At 37.9% G+C, this 17,539-nt stretch overlaps 1 protein-coding gene and 1 long non-coding RNA gene across 3 annotated transcripts in view; one reads left to right on the plus strand and one right to left on the minus strand.

The window, feature by feature from the left end:
- The first annotated feature begins 3,543 nt into the window (after positions 1-3,543).
- On the plus strand, positions 3,544-6,757 carry LOC104601206 (transcription factor DIVARICATA-like). The gene is made up of 2 exons (XM_010264470.3): positions 3,544-5,016; positions 5,497-6,757. The coding sequence occupies exons 1-2, from the start codon at positions 4,580-4,582 to the stop codon at positions 5,963-5,965; spliced, it is 906 nt and encodes a 301-aa protein (XP_010262772.1). The 5' UTR covers positions 3,544-4,579; the 3' UTR covers positions 5,966-6,757.
- A 1,723-nt stretch (positions 6,758-8,480) lies between these two features.
- LOC104601207 (uncharacterized) overlaps positions 8,481-17,539 on the minus strand; it is a 31,927-nt gene continuing 22,868 nt past the window's right edge. The window contains exons 2-4 of one of the 2 annotated variants that reach the window (XR_016082593.1): positions 11,764-11,953; positions 9,782-11,260; positions 8,481-9,592 (exon numbers count right to left, since the gene is read on the minus strand). This is a non-coding gene — a long non-coding RNA (uncharacterized LOC104601207). The remainder of the gene's footprint in view (positions 9,593-9,781; positions 11,261-11,763; positions 11,954-17,539) is intronic. The other variant, XR_735835.3, reaches the window with a different exon arrangement.

A 17,539-nucleotide genomic window follows, 5' to 3' on the forward strand; every position in this document is an offset into this window, starting at 1 on the left:
TGATAGTGACTCCAATGGTTGTCTACTTTTGTTTGGGTATTTGTAGATATTAGGTTTATGTTTGGATTCATAGTTTGTGGTTATGAGAGTGTTAAAATCTAATATAAAATGAATTAAAAATGTTATATAATCATACATTTTAATATTAATTGTGCTGACTCTGTGGGTGGATTCCACTCCCAACCCCATCAATCTGTGCCAAAAAATCTGAATTGGTCCTGGCTAATATTAAAGGACAAGATTGGTCTTGGGAGGGTTGGATCTGATACAGACCGAACTATCTCAGACTTGAGCTTGCATTCTCACTCATGTTTTATTAGCCTAATATTTTACTATTGCATCAAGTAATGACTCCTATTTTGTGGGATATGATACCAGAAACACATGATAATAGTAGAAAGACTCTTAACCAATCAACTGATATTATAAAAGAGATATCCAATCGGGGGGTTTTAATTGGTCAAAGCCCTTCTAATATCATCATGTCTTTCCGGCAGCATAAATTTTTCCAAGCCTCTGCTGAAATGGATGATAAAAACTTTCTAAAAATAGAATAATAGAAAGTAGTGTAGAACCTTTTAGATAACTGCACGCAAAGCCACCCAACCAAACATCAAATCCTAACAAAACCTTGCATTTGTACTATTGAATAAATAATGCAAGGATACACATCAATAGAGAGGAAAGATGTGGAATCATTAGGGTTAAATATCGGATGTCTTGGAGCTTGATGTAATTGCTACCCTTTTGCTTTGTCCTTCTCAAGTGGCCTGCACTATTCGTCCACAATCTTATATATATATATATATAATACCTGGTTGTAGAAGTTGTTCTTTTTATCCTACCAATATAAATAACATAAAGCAGTTACATATTCAAAATTATCCTATAATCTCTTCGGTGGGACCCATCCAGTAATAGGTCCATTCATAGTTCAAAGTATCGGTATTTTCCTTAGTTTCTAATATATAATACTCTTTTTATTTTTTATTTTTTTAGCTTTTTATATTTATAAATAAATATATTACCACAAAAATAGTGTTTTAGTGGGTTGAAAAACTGATACATTACAAAATTTTGAACCTTGAGTGCAATTGCAGTATATGACAAGTTATACTAGCCCTATAATGTTCCTTCACACCATCTAAGACCTGTTTGGATAAGTAGTTGTGCCTTTGTCATTTGCCGTTATAACACAATAGAAAAAATAGCATAAAATTGCATCTTTTAAGACTTTGAAATTAGTGATAACAGGCAAATGAAACAAGTGTCTCTGTTAGAAGTATTTTCCTTTTTGCTTCATTAAAAGTAAAAGTGTTTCTTTTTATATGAACTTTGGCAACCTTTTCCAACGGTTTGAACTTTTGCTTTTGACATAAAAAAGGAGATAAATCTTAAAAAGTAAGTTCCTCCAACTTTCTTTCCTTTCATTTCATTGTCCATGCAAGAACCTATATCAATGGGAAACAATCTCATAAATGCACAACAGGTTAACACTAACATTCCTTTTTTTTTTCGCAAATTTTGAACTTTCTTTAAAGGCTTGAACTTTTGGCAATTAATAAAACTTTTCCCTTTTTGAATGTTTACTAAAGCCTCCATTAGTAATTTTTTTGATAGGTAAAACTTCCACTAGTAAGGCTGCATTTGGTCCTTATTGGACTTATCTCCTTTTTGCAGTTGAAATGCCCCTATGAACACTGAGTTTTTAACTGTATAAAGGAGATAAGTCCTTAAAATAAGGAATGCCAAATGCAGCCTAATTAACATTACATTATTTTAGTGTTTTTTTTTTTTTCTTTCTGTAGGAGAATGATTAGAAATGCAGCTATAAATGGCCCCTCGTCAGTTAAAAGTGGTCATTTTTAAATGAAATTCTTTCCATGTTACTATTGTAATTTTGTCACCTCCTTTCTTTCCATCTTTGTTTTTTAATGAAATTCTTGACATGTTTAATTTATTCACAAAAGAAGAAGATTCTAAGTCCATAATACAGAAATAAAAGGCATGCTGATTCTCTATCTCAACAATGTTAGAGAAATCACATAAATTCTACAATCTCAAGTCATCTTCTAAACAAAGCTCAAAAGCTTGATTGCAAGATGAGAGCTTGGCTGAGCTGACACTCTCTAAACATAAATTAGGGCTGCAATTAGTGCCTAGTTGAGTTAGGGTTGAGGTCTTGGCCAATCTGACTTAACTTCATATTTATATTTATAAATACTATATAAACATTTATTTGTATAGATAGTTAATATATATATATAACATATGTATTTATGTATACATATATTATATATCCATCATTTTAAATTTAAAAGCCAATGTTTTCAAGAACATGATAAATATGTCCTACACATTTAATAAAGTTAAAATTAAATTGATTTCAACCCTTAAATTCAAAAAATAAGAACATTAGACGAAAGAATAGAGAAAGTCAGGCCCACTCAAACCCAAGTATCCAACCCAAGGGGTTGGGTCATGCTTACATGTGTAAATCTGGCCGTGTCGCCCACAGCCCGACACGACCTATATATATATATATATTATACATATTATATATATATTTATATAATATTGTATAAATTATAATTATATAATAATATATAGTATATAGTATATAATATATAATATATTAATAAAATAAATAATTTTTTAAATTTTATTATACTCTTTTATTTAATTATTGTATATAAGTAATTATATACACAAAATTTATATAAAATTAAAATTTTAAATTTTTTTAAATAAATAGCTTTGACTCGATACACGGTCCGATCTAGCCCAAGGTTCGGCATGAGCCCGCACAAGCCTAGACTGACCCCAAAATTTTGGCACAACCCGCGGACCAGCATGACACTACCCGCAATTTGTGCGAGCCGCCCACGGGACACTTTACACCTCTAGCCCTCTAGGACTCGTGCTCAGGGCTGGGGGTTCCACAGCCCGGTTTGGGTAAAGGTTGACCACAACCTGATGACTAACCTTCCGACTTGCACACCTACTAAAATTCTTGTTATAGGTAGGAGTAGTTGGAAAACAAATAAGTTTACAAAACAAGTGAGGGTATTTCGGTCTTTATGGCTATATCGTTTGAGTGAAAGGTGATTTTAATTTTTAAACATTTTGCAAGTCAAATGCTTCATCAAAAATAACATTAATAAAGGGAGGTATTAGTAAAGTCGACATCAAAACTAAGAGGAGATGTTTTAGACTTTTTGTAAATAAATATAATTAAATATTAAAAAAATGAGGGAAGTTTTAGTAATTGTCGGATAATGATGGGAGGTTTAAATAAATCCCATTTCTTTTAAAGAATCTCGTCACTCAAAACCATACAATAATAAAACGTTTCCCAAAAAAAATATTTAACCAATTTTGAAACAGGAGAGCGGTCACGCTGGATGAGCGGTGAGAGCCTTGACGTGGTTATCAGTGATTGGTATAAAGGTTTAAAAACTTAGAAAATTTTTTAAATGCTCGGAAATGATTGACACGCTAGGGATTAACACGGTTTATCCAGCGTGATCGATCCCGCGTGATCATTTCTCGTTTATTTTAATACACGACCGAGAACTTTTTCTTCAGTTGCACTACCATAAACACCATGGCCTCCAATCAGTGCCAACTACTTTTGGCTCCCTCCCTCTAAAATCCTCTCTCCTCTGTAATCTCCTTAGTCTGGGTTTCTCTTCCAACGAGGAGGCTGGAACCTGGAGCTGGCCAATTTATATTCATTCTTCATGCTTGCTTGATTGCTGGTTTCCTTTTCTTCTTCTTCTTCTTCTTCTTCTTCATTCCTTGGTTGCTCGAGACTCAAGGGAAAGGAAGGAAGAGATGACCCCCCCACTTTTTCTGTTTGGGTTCTTCTGATTCCCTCTCTGTTCTTAGTTCTCACAGTTATCTCAAGTTGGGTTGATGCGTATTCGGCTTTCTGGGTTGGCCTTGCGCTCTTGACATCTAGACTTGTTTCGGTAGTATTTCTTTTTTTTCTTGGTTTGGTGAGAGGATTATATTGGAGTTGCCGAGAGAAGTATAAAAAGCTCTGTCTTAAGTTTGTTGTCTTCAATTTTCTTGAGCCTCTGTAATTCACTTTTCAAAATATCTTTCCTTTTATTTGACTCTTTCGGATCTGATAGGTGAGCTTAGGGTTTATGTATGACCAGCAAGATCTGTCCTTTTCTTTTCCAAATATAATTTTCTTTGAGAGCTTCTCGTGGATTTCAGAAAGTGGGTCTTTTCTAGATTCTTCGGGTTATGCTTGTATAAAAAGGTATTCGGATTCCCTGCAAATGCTTATCGATTTAACGCCTGTTTTCTCTTCATGAAACCTCCACCTCTGCATTTCCTCTCTGGGTTATCCGTCCTTTGCTCGGTATTTCTTCTGTTCCATCGAAATTGAAATCCCGAACCTATTCTTCAGAATCGCGTCTTCAAACCGTCTCAAACTCGGGGATTTTTCTATATTTGAGAGGAAGAGGAGAAGGGAGAGAGAGTGGCCCGCGAATTGTAAGATTTTTTTTTTTTTTTTCATTTTTATCAAACTGGTATGACCTGTAATTCTGCTCTGTAATTCGAAATGATGAGATTTGGAATGGAGGTTCTCTCTCCGGCAAACTATCATTTTACCAACTCGAATTGGTTTGTTCAAGAGAGCAAGAGCTCTGGATGGACCCATGAAGAGAACAAAATGTTCGAGAATGCTCTTGCGGTGTTTGATAAGGACACTCCTGATAGATGGTATAAGGTAGCGTCGATGATTCCAGGCAAGACTGTGGAGGACGTGGTGAAGCAGTACAAGGAATTGGTAGCCGATGTTGGCCATATAGAAGCAGGGAGAATTCCGATTCCTGGGTATCGTACCTCCCCCTTCACGCTAGAGTGGGTTAACAATCGTGGGTTCGATGGGTTGAAGCAATCCTTTGTCTCCGGTGGAAGGAGAGGTGGAGGTGCCTCAGGTCGGCCATCTGATCAGGAAAGGAAGAAAGGGGTCCCCTGGACAGAAGAAGAGCACAAGTAAGTTCATCTCCCTTGATTTTACTGTTTCACAGTTATCTTTGGGAAGTATCAAGTGTGCCTTAGAATTCCATTTAGTGCTCCAGTTGAGCCAGTTCTTCACAGTGTCTAGTTTGTTCTTCCATGCATGATTTTTAAGCCTCACATTGTCAAGTGAGTTTGCTTTTTGATAAACCAGAGTTAGAATTTGTTATCCTATATTCTTATGTGAGGTTCAAATTAATAAAAAAAATCAATTTCTGTGGTGTCTTCTCTATTTCCCAGAGGTTACAACATAGAACAATTGGACAAACATTAAGCTTGTTACTGTTCTCATTTGCATCTGCCCTTGTTGACCTGCAACATGAAATCTTGTATATTAGTACTTTAAGTTAAATTTCTATGTTGTCTACCTCAAGTTGTTGTCCTATCTTTTTCCAGATTCCTAGCCTCTGCATTTCACTGACATTGGTTTTACGGGTTTTGAATGATAAACCACAGGTTGTTTCTGTTGGGTCTTAAGAAGTATGGTAAGGGGGACTGGAGAAATATCTCGCGGAATTTTGTAGTCACTAGAACACCAACACAGGTGGCTAGCCATGCTCAGAAATACTTCATCAGGCAACAACTTTCGGGAGGGAAAGATAAGAGAAGATCCAGCATCCATGATATCACTACTGTCAATCTCACAGACATTAGATCTCCTTCACCAGACAATAATAGAGTTCCTTCACCAGATCATTCTGCAGTGCTTCCCCAGCAGCCAAAACCCAAAGTACAGTTTGATTGGAGCCAGCCTAACCATGGAGGACATGACATTTTTTTCAATCAGACAAATGGTAACATGTTCGTGTCACCTCCTTATGGGGTAACTTCTTATGGGCAAAAAATGCATGGATTAAATCAGCAACAAGAAGCTTTTTGTGGATCTCAAATCAGACCTCAGCATATAGCATTTCAGATGCAATAATCACTACATGACCACCGTGGATAGCATGGGCATCTTAATGGTTTGAATTGCCTAAACTTTTCTGTTTGCTGAGGGTGCTCTCTCTATCCATGCTTTGTCATGGCGTTTATGTGAATATGTTGACGGAGACTTTGAGGTAGTTCATGGTATTGGAATTCTAAGAGATAAGATCATATATTTTTCTTTTAGAGTTTCAAATTCTGAACTTCAAAACTGAAATGGAAGGTTCTCAAGCTTTTGTTCCTCTATATCAAATATTTAATGCAAAATCTGAGGTTTCTTCCTTGGATCAGATATTCTAGCATGTGCATGAAGGAAAGCATAAGAATATGGTGACGCATTTACAACCATGCCTGATTATTTTGTAAGAATGAGATTTCAGGGAATGGCCTCCAAGCAGAAGATTTGATTAGATAACCAACCGTCCACTAATCCAGTTATACGGTCCCTCGTGGGATGGTTTGCTCAAGAAGATTTACACACGCAGATCTGCAGCAGCAAGCCAATACGCAGTTGAGTTACACTGAAGAACGAAATGCTGGAATCATTGAGATTAACCTCTTAGGGTTACCTAGTAAAGGTTTCAGATGCTTCAGGGAAGATATATTTAGAGTTGTTGATAGGTAGACAGACTAGAAATTCGATGGCCTTATGTTGAGCTGTTAATATTATTAGTTCTAAAAATATCATTGTTAATATATTTGATTCCAAAGTAGCATCAATCCTTAGCAGATATTTGTACCACTTGTCTACGTTCCTTTATGAAATCTATTTTTTTTTTTTTTTGATAAATAGTTCCTTTATGAAATCTATTACTACTTGCTTGTTTTCTATTCCCTTTGTAATCAAAACCGGTGGGTCTTTTCACATCCATTTTGTAAACACTTAGTTTTGGAGACCGAATCCAAAGCTTGCACATTTTTTGCAGACAGAAATGAAACCAGTAGCAAGTAGTTGGTAGGTTTAGTTTGTGACCCGGTTTCTGCATTTGGGCAAATAGATGGTTCACCATGAACATGTGAAATTATTTTATGCACTTTATGGGCATTTGGTTAGGACCCATGTCACTTAAGTTCAGTTCAATTTGGCCTAGTCACACAGCACTCACTTTGATTTGTGTATTAGCATCCAATTGCTTACTTTAATTGGGGTCATTTGAGCCAATTACTCGAAGATCTATACTTGCATTATGGCCTAGCTGACTGAGTTTTCCCACCAAACCTTAATAGAGACTGAGTCATACATTCCACTAACTTGAGCTTCTTATGCTTCAACACTATCTCCTTGTCTTGTTTGCTACTTTTTCTTCACAAAGTAAGATCATCCTAAGTAGGTATAGTTTCTAATTTTCTAATGAAATAAACCAACAGGTGATAATCTCTGTCCTTTTTTTTTCATCTTATAGACAATTAGACAAGGTTAATCATTTACTAATAACTACTCTCAGAAGGCATCATCATGGGTTTGTGATTCCCAAAGGTACGGTATCAACCAACTAAACAAAAAATGGTCGTACTGTCTTAGTGATCTCCAGATCTTGAACTCATATTATGGCTTTGCTGTTCACCAAGTAGAATTAAGTCTTGGACCGTTTTCTTTAATCAAGGTAATTATCTTGGAGCAGGATTGAAGATTCTCTCTTTGTGTTGGATATATTATGTATCCTTCGAGTTTTCATCAAGTTATTTTTCATAAAAAGAAATATCCTTCCTAATTAAGCATTCAACCAAACTAATAATTTCATGTTCTGACAAGACAAATGTTGGGACGGTGAATGCTTTTTTTTTGTCTAACTACAGTGAATGCTTGTTTTTAACAATTTGTAGTAGAATACTAATATAATATCTAGTTGACTCAGGAATCTTCCACGTGGTAGTCTACTAGCCTAGATGACTGCCCAATAGAGCTTCATATGTTCCCCACCATCTCCATTTATTATTATTTTTTTGTCAATGCCACCATCTCCATTTATGGTAAGTTTCAACCATAAAGCCCTTATAACAAGATTTTTAAATAATCAGCTAGCTTGATTTTTGTTTTTTTTTTTTTTTAAGGTGAAGAATTGAATTACCATAATCTCAAATGAGAGAACAAGAGTCAAAATGATAAACCCCCACCCCCTTTAGAGAGAAAAAAAGCAAACTATATATGGTTTATCTAAACAGGGAATCACTGAATCAAAGTACCAAAAAAAAAAAAGAAAAGGGGTGTTTGGATGAATTCTTTGACTCCTTTCTTATGGCAAACCAAGAGTGGAGCGCCTCTCTAACTCTTCTTAAATGGTGGGGCATAAAGCTGACATAGACAACTTAAACATGGAAACCAAGAGGGTGCCCTCGCTGATGGATAATCTGAATTTACCACATCCTCAAGGTGAAAATAGGAGTCTGAAATTGTAAAACAGCAGCCATAGGGGCAAAACTAGCTATTATTGCCCTGCAAAACACCATGCACCAAAAGTAAATTAGATCTGTTTTGGTTAATCGGTGTTTAGGATGTTGCATACCCATTAATTTAATTACTCTTGTCATTTTTCCTTTAGACAAATTTGATTAAGGAATAAGAATATTACACGTGGCAACTTATGTTGCAGGTGCATGTGGCATTACGTGTTGCCCCCGCATCTCTATACCACCTCTCTTTAAAATTTCAGTCAGTACCAGTAGCTTTTGTTTTCTAGGCAATTTAAAAAGGAAACATGGAAACTAAAATAGGGTACAGAATTGATGCGGTCAGAAATTCAACACAGCCAAATGCATACAAACGGAAGCAAAGAATTTCAATCACCTCTTCAAGCTGATTTTCCCAGTAAATGGTGATCGCCGATCCTCTGACTGCACGAAACAAGGTACAGACAGGGGACCCAGGAAAATTTGCAAATATCATGATCATAGCCCCAACTAAAAAAGATATTTCACAAGCTAGCTTTCCCTTGATTGGATATTTAATTTCACAAATGCCAAATGCAATGAACAAATTACATTGCTTATTGCGTAGTTGGTTGCTTTTGTTCGCTTCTTTTTTTTTTCCTTCTCTTGTTAATTGTTATTGGTTTTGATTTGTATTGCTCTTCTGCTTGCAACTATCATGAATAGCGTAGTACTAGTGCCCACTCATGGCACTTGCATATATTATTTAGACCCCACCAAATGAGCAAAAGAATGAAGGCAACATGAGCTAGCAATACCACCGTTTCAACCAACTTTTTTTTTAAGGTAAATGACAAAACTACCAACTTTCTTTTTGAAAGGAGCCGCCTTTTCCAAGTTGCATAAGAAAGCACTTTGGCCACTTTATTCTAATTTCGATCAACTCCTTGGATTGATTAAGACCACATACATAGCCTCACAACTTTATACTTTTGGTCGTATTGATCTCATCTCTCTCTCTCTCTGTATATATATTTATGACAATATTCTGATTCTTCAAATTTATTTCAATAACCCCATGCACTAGCATTTTATAAACCAAGCCTACCATGTACGGAAGCAAAACCAAAATAATCAAAAGGGAAAGCTTAGTGAGTGGCTCACGTGGATTGAGGTCTTTTTTTTCTTTCTCTGCAGTTCACCTTTGGCCCAAAAAGATCTGAGATCATAACCTCCAATGGAGCTCTTGTATAATGCACTGCACGGAAAGAGGAAGACACATTAAATCTTTATGCAATCTATTAGTATATAACCACAACTTGACAGACAAATTAAGTAATCATACACGTGAAAAGAAGAGACATAGACTGCTAGAAAAACTGTATAAATATACCACAATGGGAGGAGAGAGTACAACAACAAAGCATCAAGTAAGGAGATGTCTAACCGTGCCAAAAATGTAAAGATTCAAATATCTGCTTAGGTAATGTAGTAGGAACACTGAGCTTGAATAGAGGACAAGAAACAATGACATCTCAACGACCTTTGCTCTGTAGAAATGCGGGTACATTCCATTTCATGCCCCGCCAAAGAGATCCAATACACAGAACCCAAATAAGACCACCAAGTCCGCAACCATCACATCATCATTTTGAGCTTTACACAGTGCTTAGGTACATAATATCTCTCTTTGAAGCCGCTTAGTTACATAATCTTGTTATGCCATTCTCCTCCAAGATAATATATTTACAAGAAAGAATGATGTATTTTCGAATCTTCTTCCCCCACTACATCAATCTACAAAACCTTCAACGTCTACTAAACCACTTCTTCCTAGTGATATCATTGGTCTTTGTTGCACATAAACTGACCATATAGTTAGGTCTCCCTTATTTACATCACCTGTTCCGTTACAATTGATTTCCTTTAGAAGCACCACCACTTTGAATTTATCCTAAATGATCTTGCCTTCATCATTTGGGCATTCTTATTCCAACCATGGTCTAATATACTAATATTTCTTGGTTTTCTGGGATCATGCTTCACAAAAATTCCAGTAGATTATATGCCTACCACCCCTTGATTTGTATCACATGTAAAATACGAAGATGGTCTATTCCCATCTTGAGAGCCTAATGATTCCTGATAATGTCACGTTTTCCAAATTTTATACATACTGTGAAGTGTATCTCTGCACACCATTGGTCAACTAAGACACTATGTTAAATTGCCTTTACTAGTTTACTATCAGTCTGAGACAACATGATTACATGAGGCACTTGTGGACATAGATTATGGTTAAAATAAAGTAATGTGAGGTAGCAGCTGCAAATAGATTGACAACAAATGTTCATAAATTTCCTTCTCCAAAATTTTCTTCTTTTCTATTTTCTACTCCTTTTTCCCTCCATGTCAAATTAGCTAAGAAGCTAATAATTATCATTAGAAATCAAATGACAATGTTTACTGCTACTTGGTTCTGAGTCCAAAACCACTAGACTGATCCCCATTATTCATAGGCATCTGATCCACTGCTGAATCACATGATGGGGAGAAGACCCTAAAATTCATAAATCTCAAAAGGTAACATGTACTACTCCCCTTACCTCACTCCCTGTCAACCAAGAATCAACCAAACTCTCCACTTTCTCCAACATTCATGGCTCTCAGGAACTAGGAGCCTTCAAGATAACAGAATCATTGATGTGGAACTCTGTCAGTGACCAAGTTCTATCATGCTGGTGCCATTGAAGGGGATGATGACTTCAGAGTTGTCACCCATGGTCTCCAGACATGGTGCTTGCCATACAACACCAATGGAAAAGGAGATGTTGACGTAAAATGGTGTCTGGTGATGAACACCACTCATAAATGACTTGTGTTTCATCTCCTACTGCTACTTTAATGGCATCCAAGATGGTTGTGCCTACGAGACAAGACAAAGGATTTCAAATGTCATGATGGCAAGCATTCAGTAAAAGTTTCTAAATATGAGCTTCCTATTAGCCTTAACACTGCTTTAAAAAATTCCATATTCCAATTTCTGGATGCTTCACTAATATCCAGAGATCACATACCTGATCAGCATTGTGTTATATGTCTAAAGGTACCAATCAGAATCAAGTAACAGAAATAATTAAGCCTTGCTGCAATTTATAATGAAAGGACTGAATGATATTATTGGGTCTCAAAGTTTATCTAGACCAGTTTCAAACAGATTCCTACAATCTTGTGACCATTAACTAAGCCATTTTTTTTACAGAGACAGTTCAGATAGAGGATATCATTGAACCAAGGAAAACATATTATTCCATCATAATTAGCATGGTCAATTTTTGTTATTACCTGATACTTCAACTAATAACTGTGATTTGTATTTTCTTCATTTAAAGGAATTAACAGAAGTTCCATAAAGCTTGTAGTACATACCAGTTCTAATTCTGCCACTACTCTCCCATGCCATGTGTCTATCCCCCACGCTATAATCCAAGATGATCAGCATGTTTTCCTATGACGAGTCCTTTGGGCATTTCTATCTAGGGGAACAAGTGGTGTTGTAGGATCTTTTCCACTGTTAGAAGAACCAATTAACTTGTGTACTGCTTCCAGTGCCAGTTCTCTATGCATCATTATACAAAAAAGAAAACCAAAATTAGATAGTCCTTCACAAGAAAAAAAGTTTACACTATTAAAAATCACAATCAAGAGAGCAAATTAAAAAGTATTCAAATGAATCAAGAGAGCAAATTAAAAAGTATTCAAATGCAAGTTTTGGTCATTTGGACAAAGTTGGAATGAACTAAGAAAGTCTTATCCCTCAATTATGTAGAAGCTTCTTGTCACAATAATGATACAGATAAAGACGTTGGCTTTTTACCATGAAAGGTCAACTGATGCCATATTTCCTGGGAAAGATACTAACACAGACATATTATAACAACTTCAAAATCACCTTAAAGTAAGCTCGGTCTAAGCTGTGGAAAATGATCTTTGTCATAAATGTCTGAAGATTCTAAAACACAAACTTTTGGAAGTAGTCTCATTACATCTCATTTCAATGTTTTACAGAAGCATGAAGGACACAGTGTGGAAGGAGAAAGTACATGGACAAAATCAATATTTTTCTTTTTTGTGCATGTGCCATCCTGTCAGGGGGAGAGGGGAAACAAACCCAAAATGGAAACATTTTTACAGAGTTTATTACAAGTTCTGATTCTCTTTATGGCAACATTTGGGGTTGGCAACATAAGTTCTGATTCTCCTTATGGCCATATCTGCGATACTAGAATGATTTTGCAAACCCCCTCCCCCACACCAGAAAAAAAGGCACACACACATCATGATCATCCATGCATATACACACAGATATGCATGTATGTATCTCTCATCCCCTAGTCCTCATAGAGTCTTAAACTTACATTTTATAAATAATACATAAGAGTCATAAAAATGGTATATAAATGATTGTTGAAGACAGGAGACATGATAAGCCAGTAGTAGAATGTCAACATTTCTTTGAAGCATAGGTCAAGGGCCAGGAGCCTAAATTCAGAAACCAGACGGTCCTTTGCACACAGACCAATCATAGCAATTTGAAGATCAATATGGATTTTCTGCATAAACATTACAACTTGCAGGCTTACTAGAAAGCAGCAGAAATGTAGAGAGGACTAAGGGGAAGGACTATGTGGAGAGGACTAAGGGCTGCAGTATGTTGGACACTTTGGGAAGAAAGAAACTCCAGGATATTCTCAGAAGCTGAGAGAGGAGCAGCAGATCTGAGGGTTATCATACATATTAGGGCTGTACAGTGGCTGAAATCTTTGGAGCTATTCACAGATTACACTGTGGATGACATGTTGAGAAAGTGGGGTGAAATTGCAAATTGCACACAGACCAAGTCAGTAATGAGTGTGTCTTGGACCCCTCCACCTGATGGATTCTTGAAATTAAACTTTGATGGGTGTAGTAGGGGAAATCCGGGACAATCAGGGATTGGGGGTGTTTTTAGGGATGAGAATGGGGTCATTTCTGCCATGTTCTCGAGCCCAATTGGAGTGGGTGACTCCCTTAGAGCTGAGATCTTTGCAGTTATGGAAGGAGTCTAGAAAGCTAAGGAGTTGAACATCAGGAAACTCATAGTTGAAGGGGATTCAGAGGTGGTGATAGGGTGGCTGATTAAAGATAACAATGGCTTATGAAAGTACAAAAATGAGAGGAGGAAATTCAAGTGGCTGGTGTGAGAGATGGAAGTTAAGATATGTTGGGTTAAAAGATCGGCTAATTCCCTAGCTGACGGTTTAGCTAAACAAGGGGCAGAAAGGGATTCACTGTTTGGGGCTAAGCTGTAACTTTACAATCAGGGATTGGGGGTGTTTTTAGGGATGATAATAGGGTCATTCAAGTGGCTGGTGTGAGAGATGGAAGTTAAGATATGTTGGGTTAAAAGATCGGCTAATTCCCTAGCTGACGGTTTAGCTAAACAAGGGGCAGAAAGGGATTCACTGTTTGGGGCTAAGCTGTAACTTTACAATCAGGGATTGGGGGTGTTTTTAGGGATGAGAATAGGGTCATTTCTGCCATGTTCTCAAGCCCAATTGGAGTGGGTGACTCCCTTAGAGCTGAGATCTTTGCAGTTATGGAAGGAGTCTAAAAAGCTAAGGAGTTGAACATCAGGAAACTCATAATTGAAGGGGATTCAGAGGTGGTGATAGGGTGGCTGATTAAAGATAACAATGGCTTATGGAAGTACAACAATGAGAGGAGGAAATTCAAGTGGCTGGTGTGAGAGATGGAAGTTAAGATATGTTGGGTTAAAAGATCGGCTAATTCCCTAGCTGACGGTTTAGCTAAACAAGGGGCAGAAAGGGATTCACTATTTGGGGCTAAGCTGTAACTTTAGTGTTTTTTCCGTTTTTTTCTTTTTTTTCCTTTTCTTGAGGTTCTTTGTTGCTCTTGGAAGATAAGTGTGTTTGTCTTCCTCTTGTAAATCTTCTATTGATGATTTAATGAAAGTGTTATTGATCAAAAAAAAAAAAAAAGAAAGCAGCAGAAATGGTACAGACAGAAAACATGCATGGATCACAGTATATGGTATTACAAGTCCATATACAACATGCTTCCATGGGCACAACTCTAGAAAAATCCATGTTGATGAGGCACTCGGTGCCCCAAGTCAGTTTTTCTTTTTTTCTTTGGAAATGGTACAGACAAAACATGCATGGATCACAGGATATGGTATTACAAGTTCATATACACCATACTTCCATGGGAAGACTGGAAGAACTCTCCAGAAAAATCCATGTTGAGGAGGCACTGGGTGCCCCAAGCTAGCTTTTTTCTTCTTTTCTTTTTTCTCTTCTATATTATATGAATTTTCTTTATGATAACTTAGGAAAAGAATCTCAGTTATAGCTTCTTTTTCTCCTTCCAGCAACGTAAGGGCAACCCTTCAAGTGCCCTCCAGGAGGCTATCTCTGCAAGTTGACTACAGATGGAAATTGTTTTCGTAACAATTTCAGTGTTCTCATTGAAATTATCCTAGCATCTTCCCCATCTAGGTCATTGTAGACCCATCTCAACCAATGAAGCCTGATGCTAAATGAAAACAACTTCCAACATAATAAAGGAATACAAACATCAAGGTAAAAACATAAAAGAGAGAACTTTCACGTTGTTGAAAGAGAGAACAAAATACACCATCAAATGTTGTGGATGCTTTTACAGCTGCTAACAGCAGTAGTGATGGACAGCAGCAGTAATGGGCGATTAACTCAGTGTTCTCATCTTATCTAATTCAGTGTTCTCATCTTATCTAATTCAGTGTACTCATCTTATCTAGCTAGATACAGTTCTATCTTATCTAGTAGGGAGTCTTATCTGTTCAGTGTTCTTATCTAAATTCAGTAGTATAGATCAGTAAGGAGTCCTCCTAAAAGTGGGATTCTTATCTTCTTGTAATCTCCTATTTAAAGGAGCTAATGATGTTCAATAGAGGCATCGAAATTCTCAGTCAAGACAGAGTAGAGGAGAGTTGGTGATCTCTTGAACAAATCACCATTAAGGCGCCAAGATAGGTTCCTCAAGAAAAGGGAGGAAGAAGGGAAAATGGGAGGTTTTCCCCGTGGACCGACCCGTGACGAGATCCTATTCGCGGGCCTGTAACAATTTGGTATCAGAGCAAGGCGTCATGGGTGACCTTGAGCAGTTGACGACTAGAATTCATGAACTGGAGCACAAGCTCGTGGAAAACAGCACGGAGGTGCACGAGATCAAGGAAGACGTCTGAGAATTAAGGCGCATGATGGAGCTCTATTTTTCTAGCAAGGAGAGGAATCCAGAAGGGGCTGCAACCACAAACAGCCGCCGTCCAGACACGGCAGAATCGTCCGGCAAGCGGCAGGTCGTCGCCCAGGGAGCCGCGATCGTTCCCAAATACAGCAGGCTGGAGTTCCCTTCCTATAACGGTGCGGGAGATCCGTTGGGATGGCTGTACAGATGTGAGCATTTCTTCCGCAACCAACGGACAAAGGACAGAGACAAGGTAAGCTTAGCCGCATTCCACATGATGGAGGAGGCGCAGCTCTGGTTTTATAGATTAGAGTAGGAGGAACCCGGGCTCAGTTGGACCCAATTCAAATCCTAGTGCCTTCTCAGATTTGGGCCCCCATTAACAAGCAACCCATTAGGCGAACTAATCAACCTCAAACAGACGGGAACGGTAGCTGAATATCAGCGTCAGTTTCAGACCCTCCTTGCAAGAGCATCATCGGTACGACCAGACCAGCAAGTCAACATGTTCACCACGGGGTTAGCAGAAACTTTGAGGGTGGATGTGGAGATGCAAAATCCCCCCAATCTGGTTACTGCTATGAATTTGGCTCGCGCTTTTGAATGCAAGCTGCAACTCAACCGCGGAAGTATCAGTATGGGGAGGCCTCAAACAGCATGGGCACCCCCGAAACCACTCGACATGTTCCCATCTTCTGCAGCCAGCCAGGAACAGAAACCATAGCTGAGCCACGATTTCAGATCGGCATCCAGTTTGGGAAGCAGTGTGGTGACACCCCCTATTAAGCACTTATCTAGGGCTGAGATGGCGGAATGCAAAGCGAGGGGACAATGTTTTAATTGTGATGAACTTTATTCAGCAGGGCACAAGTGCAAGAGACTTTTCTGCCTCCTGGTGGAATAAGAGGAAGATGAGGATGAACCCTCTTCATTGGAACCCGATCCAAGAGGGCAAAATCATTCCACCTATCCTGGATTCCTTTGACTGTGTTTCAAGACACCCATCCTGAATTCGAGCTTGAGGACAAGCTCTTAGTCCAGGAGGGGAGTAATGCTGTGGATGCTTTTACAGCCACTAACAGCAGTAGTGATGGACAGCAGCAATAATGGGCGATTAACTCAGTGTTCTCATCTTATCTAATTCAGTGTTCTCATCTTAGTGTTCTCATTTTATCTAATTCAGTGTACTCATCTTATCTAGCTAGATATAGTTCTATCTTATCTAGTAGGCAGTCTTATCTTATCTAGTAGGGAGTCTTATCTGTTCAGTGTTCTTATCTAAATTCAGTAGTATAGATCAGTAGGGAGTCCTCCTAAGTGGGATTCTTATCTTCTTGTAATCTCCTATTTAAAGGAGCTAATGATTTTCAATAGAGGCATCGGAATTCTCAGTCAAGACAGAGTAGAGGAGAGTTGGTGATCTCTTGAACAAATCACCATTAAGGCGCCAAGATAGGTTCCTCAAGAAAAGGGAGGAAGAAGGGAAAACAGGAGGTTTTCCCCGTGGACCGACTCGTGACGAGATCCTATTCGCGGGCCTGTAACATCAAACCTCCTATATAAATGTATACTCAGTTCATCCATAACTAGTTCAAAAAGATATGGACTAAGCACTGCTCATTGATGCAAATCCACCATGACAAGAAACTCACTTACCCCTCCCTTAAGGCATTTTTCACACTGGTTACAGATCCCTCGTAGATGTATCCGGTGAATCTACTTTATTTCCATAAACCCACCAGATGACCCATCTAGGGACCCTATCATCTATGTTATCTGGGTATGGCAAGGATAGGGATGGACAAAGTACCACATATGGAATTTACACTAAAAATTAAAGCATTTGGCATGATATTTGACATTCTTGTATAGGTATTTGGGTATCATACCTTGTATAGCCAGAGGGACTCCTGAA

This window comes from Nelumbo nucifera, chromosome 2, assembly GCF_055504915.1.
Source record: "Nelumbo nucifera cultivar China Antique chromosome 2, China Antique-T2T, whole genome shotgun sequence".
Taxonomy (NCBI): domain Eukaryota; kingdom Viridiplantae; phylum Streptophyta; class Magnoliopsida; order Proteales; family Nelumbonaceae; genus Nelumbo; species Nelumbo nucifera.

Excerpts from the sequence above, each read along its gene's own strand:
- LOC104601206 (XM_010264470.3), top strand. The coding sequence starts at position 4,580 with ATGATGAGATTTGGAATGGAGGTTCTCTCTCCGGCAAACTATCATTTT. Across the intron at positions 5,017-5,496 it reads TGGACAGAAGAAGAGCACAA|GTTGTTTCTGTTGGGTCTTA; the intron begins GTAAGTTCATCT and ends GATAAACCACAG.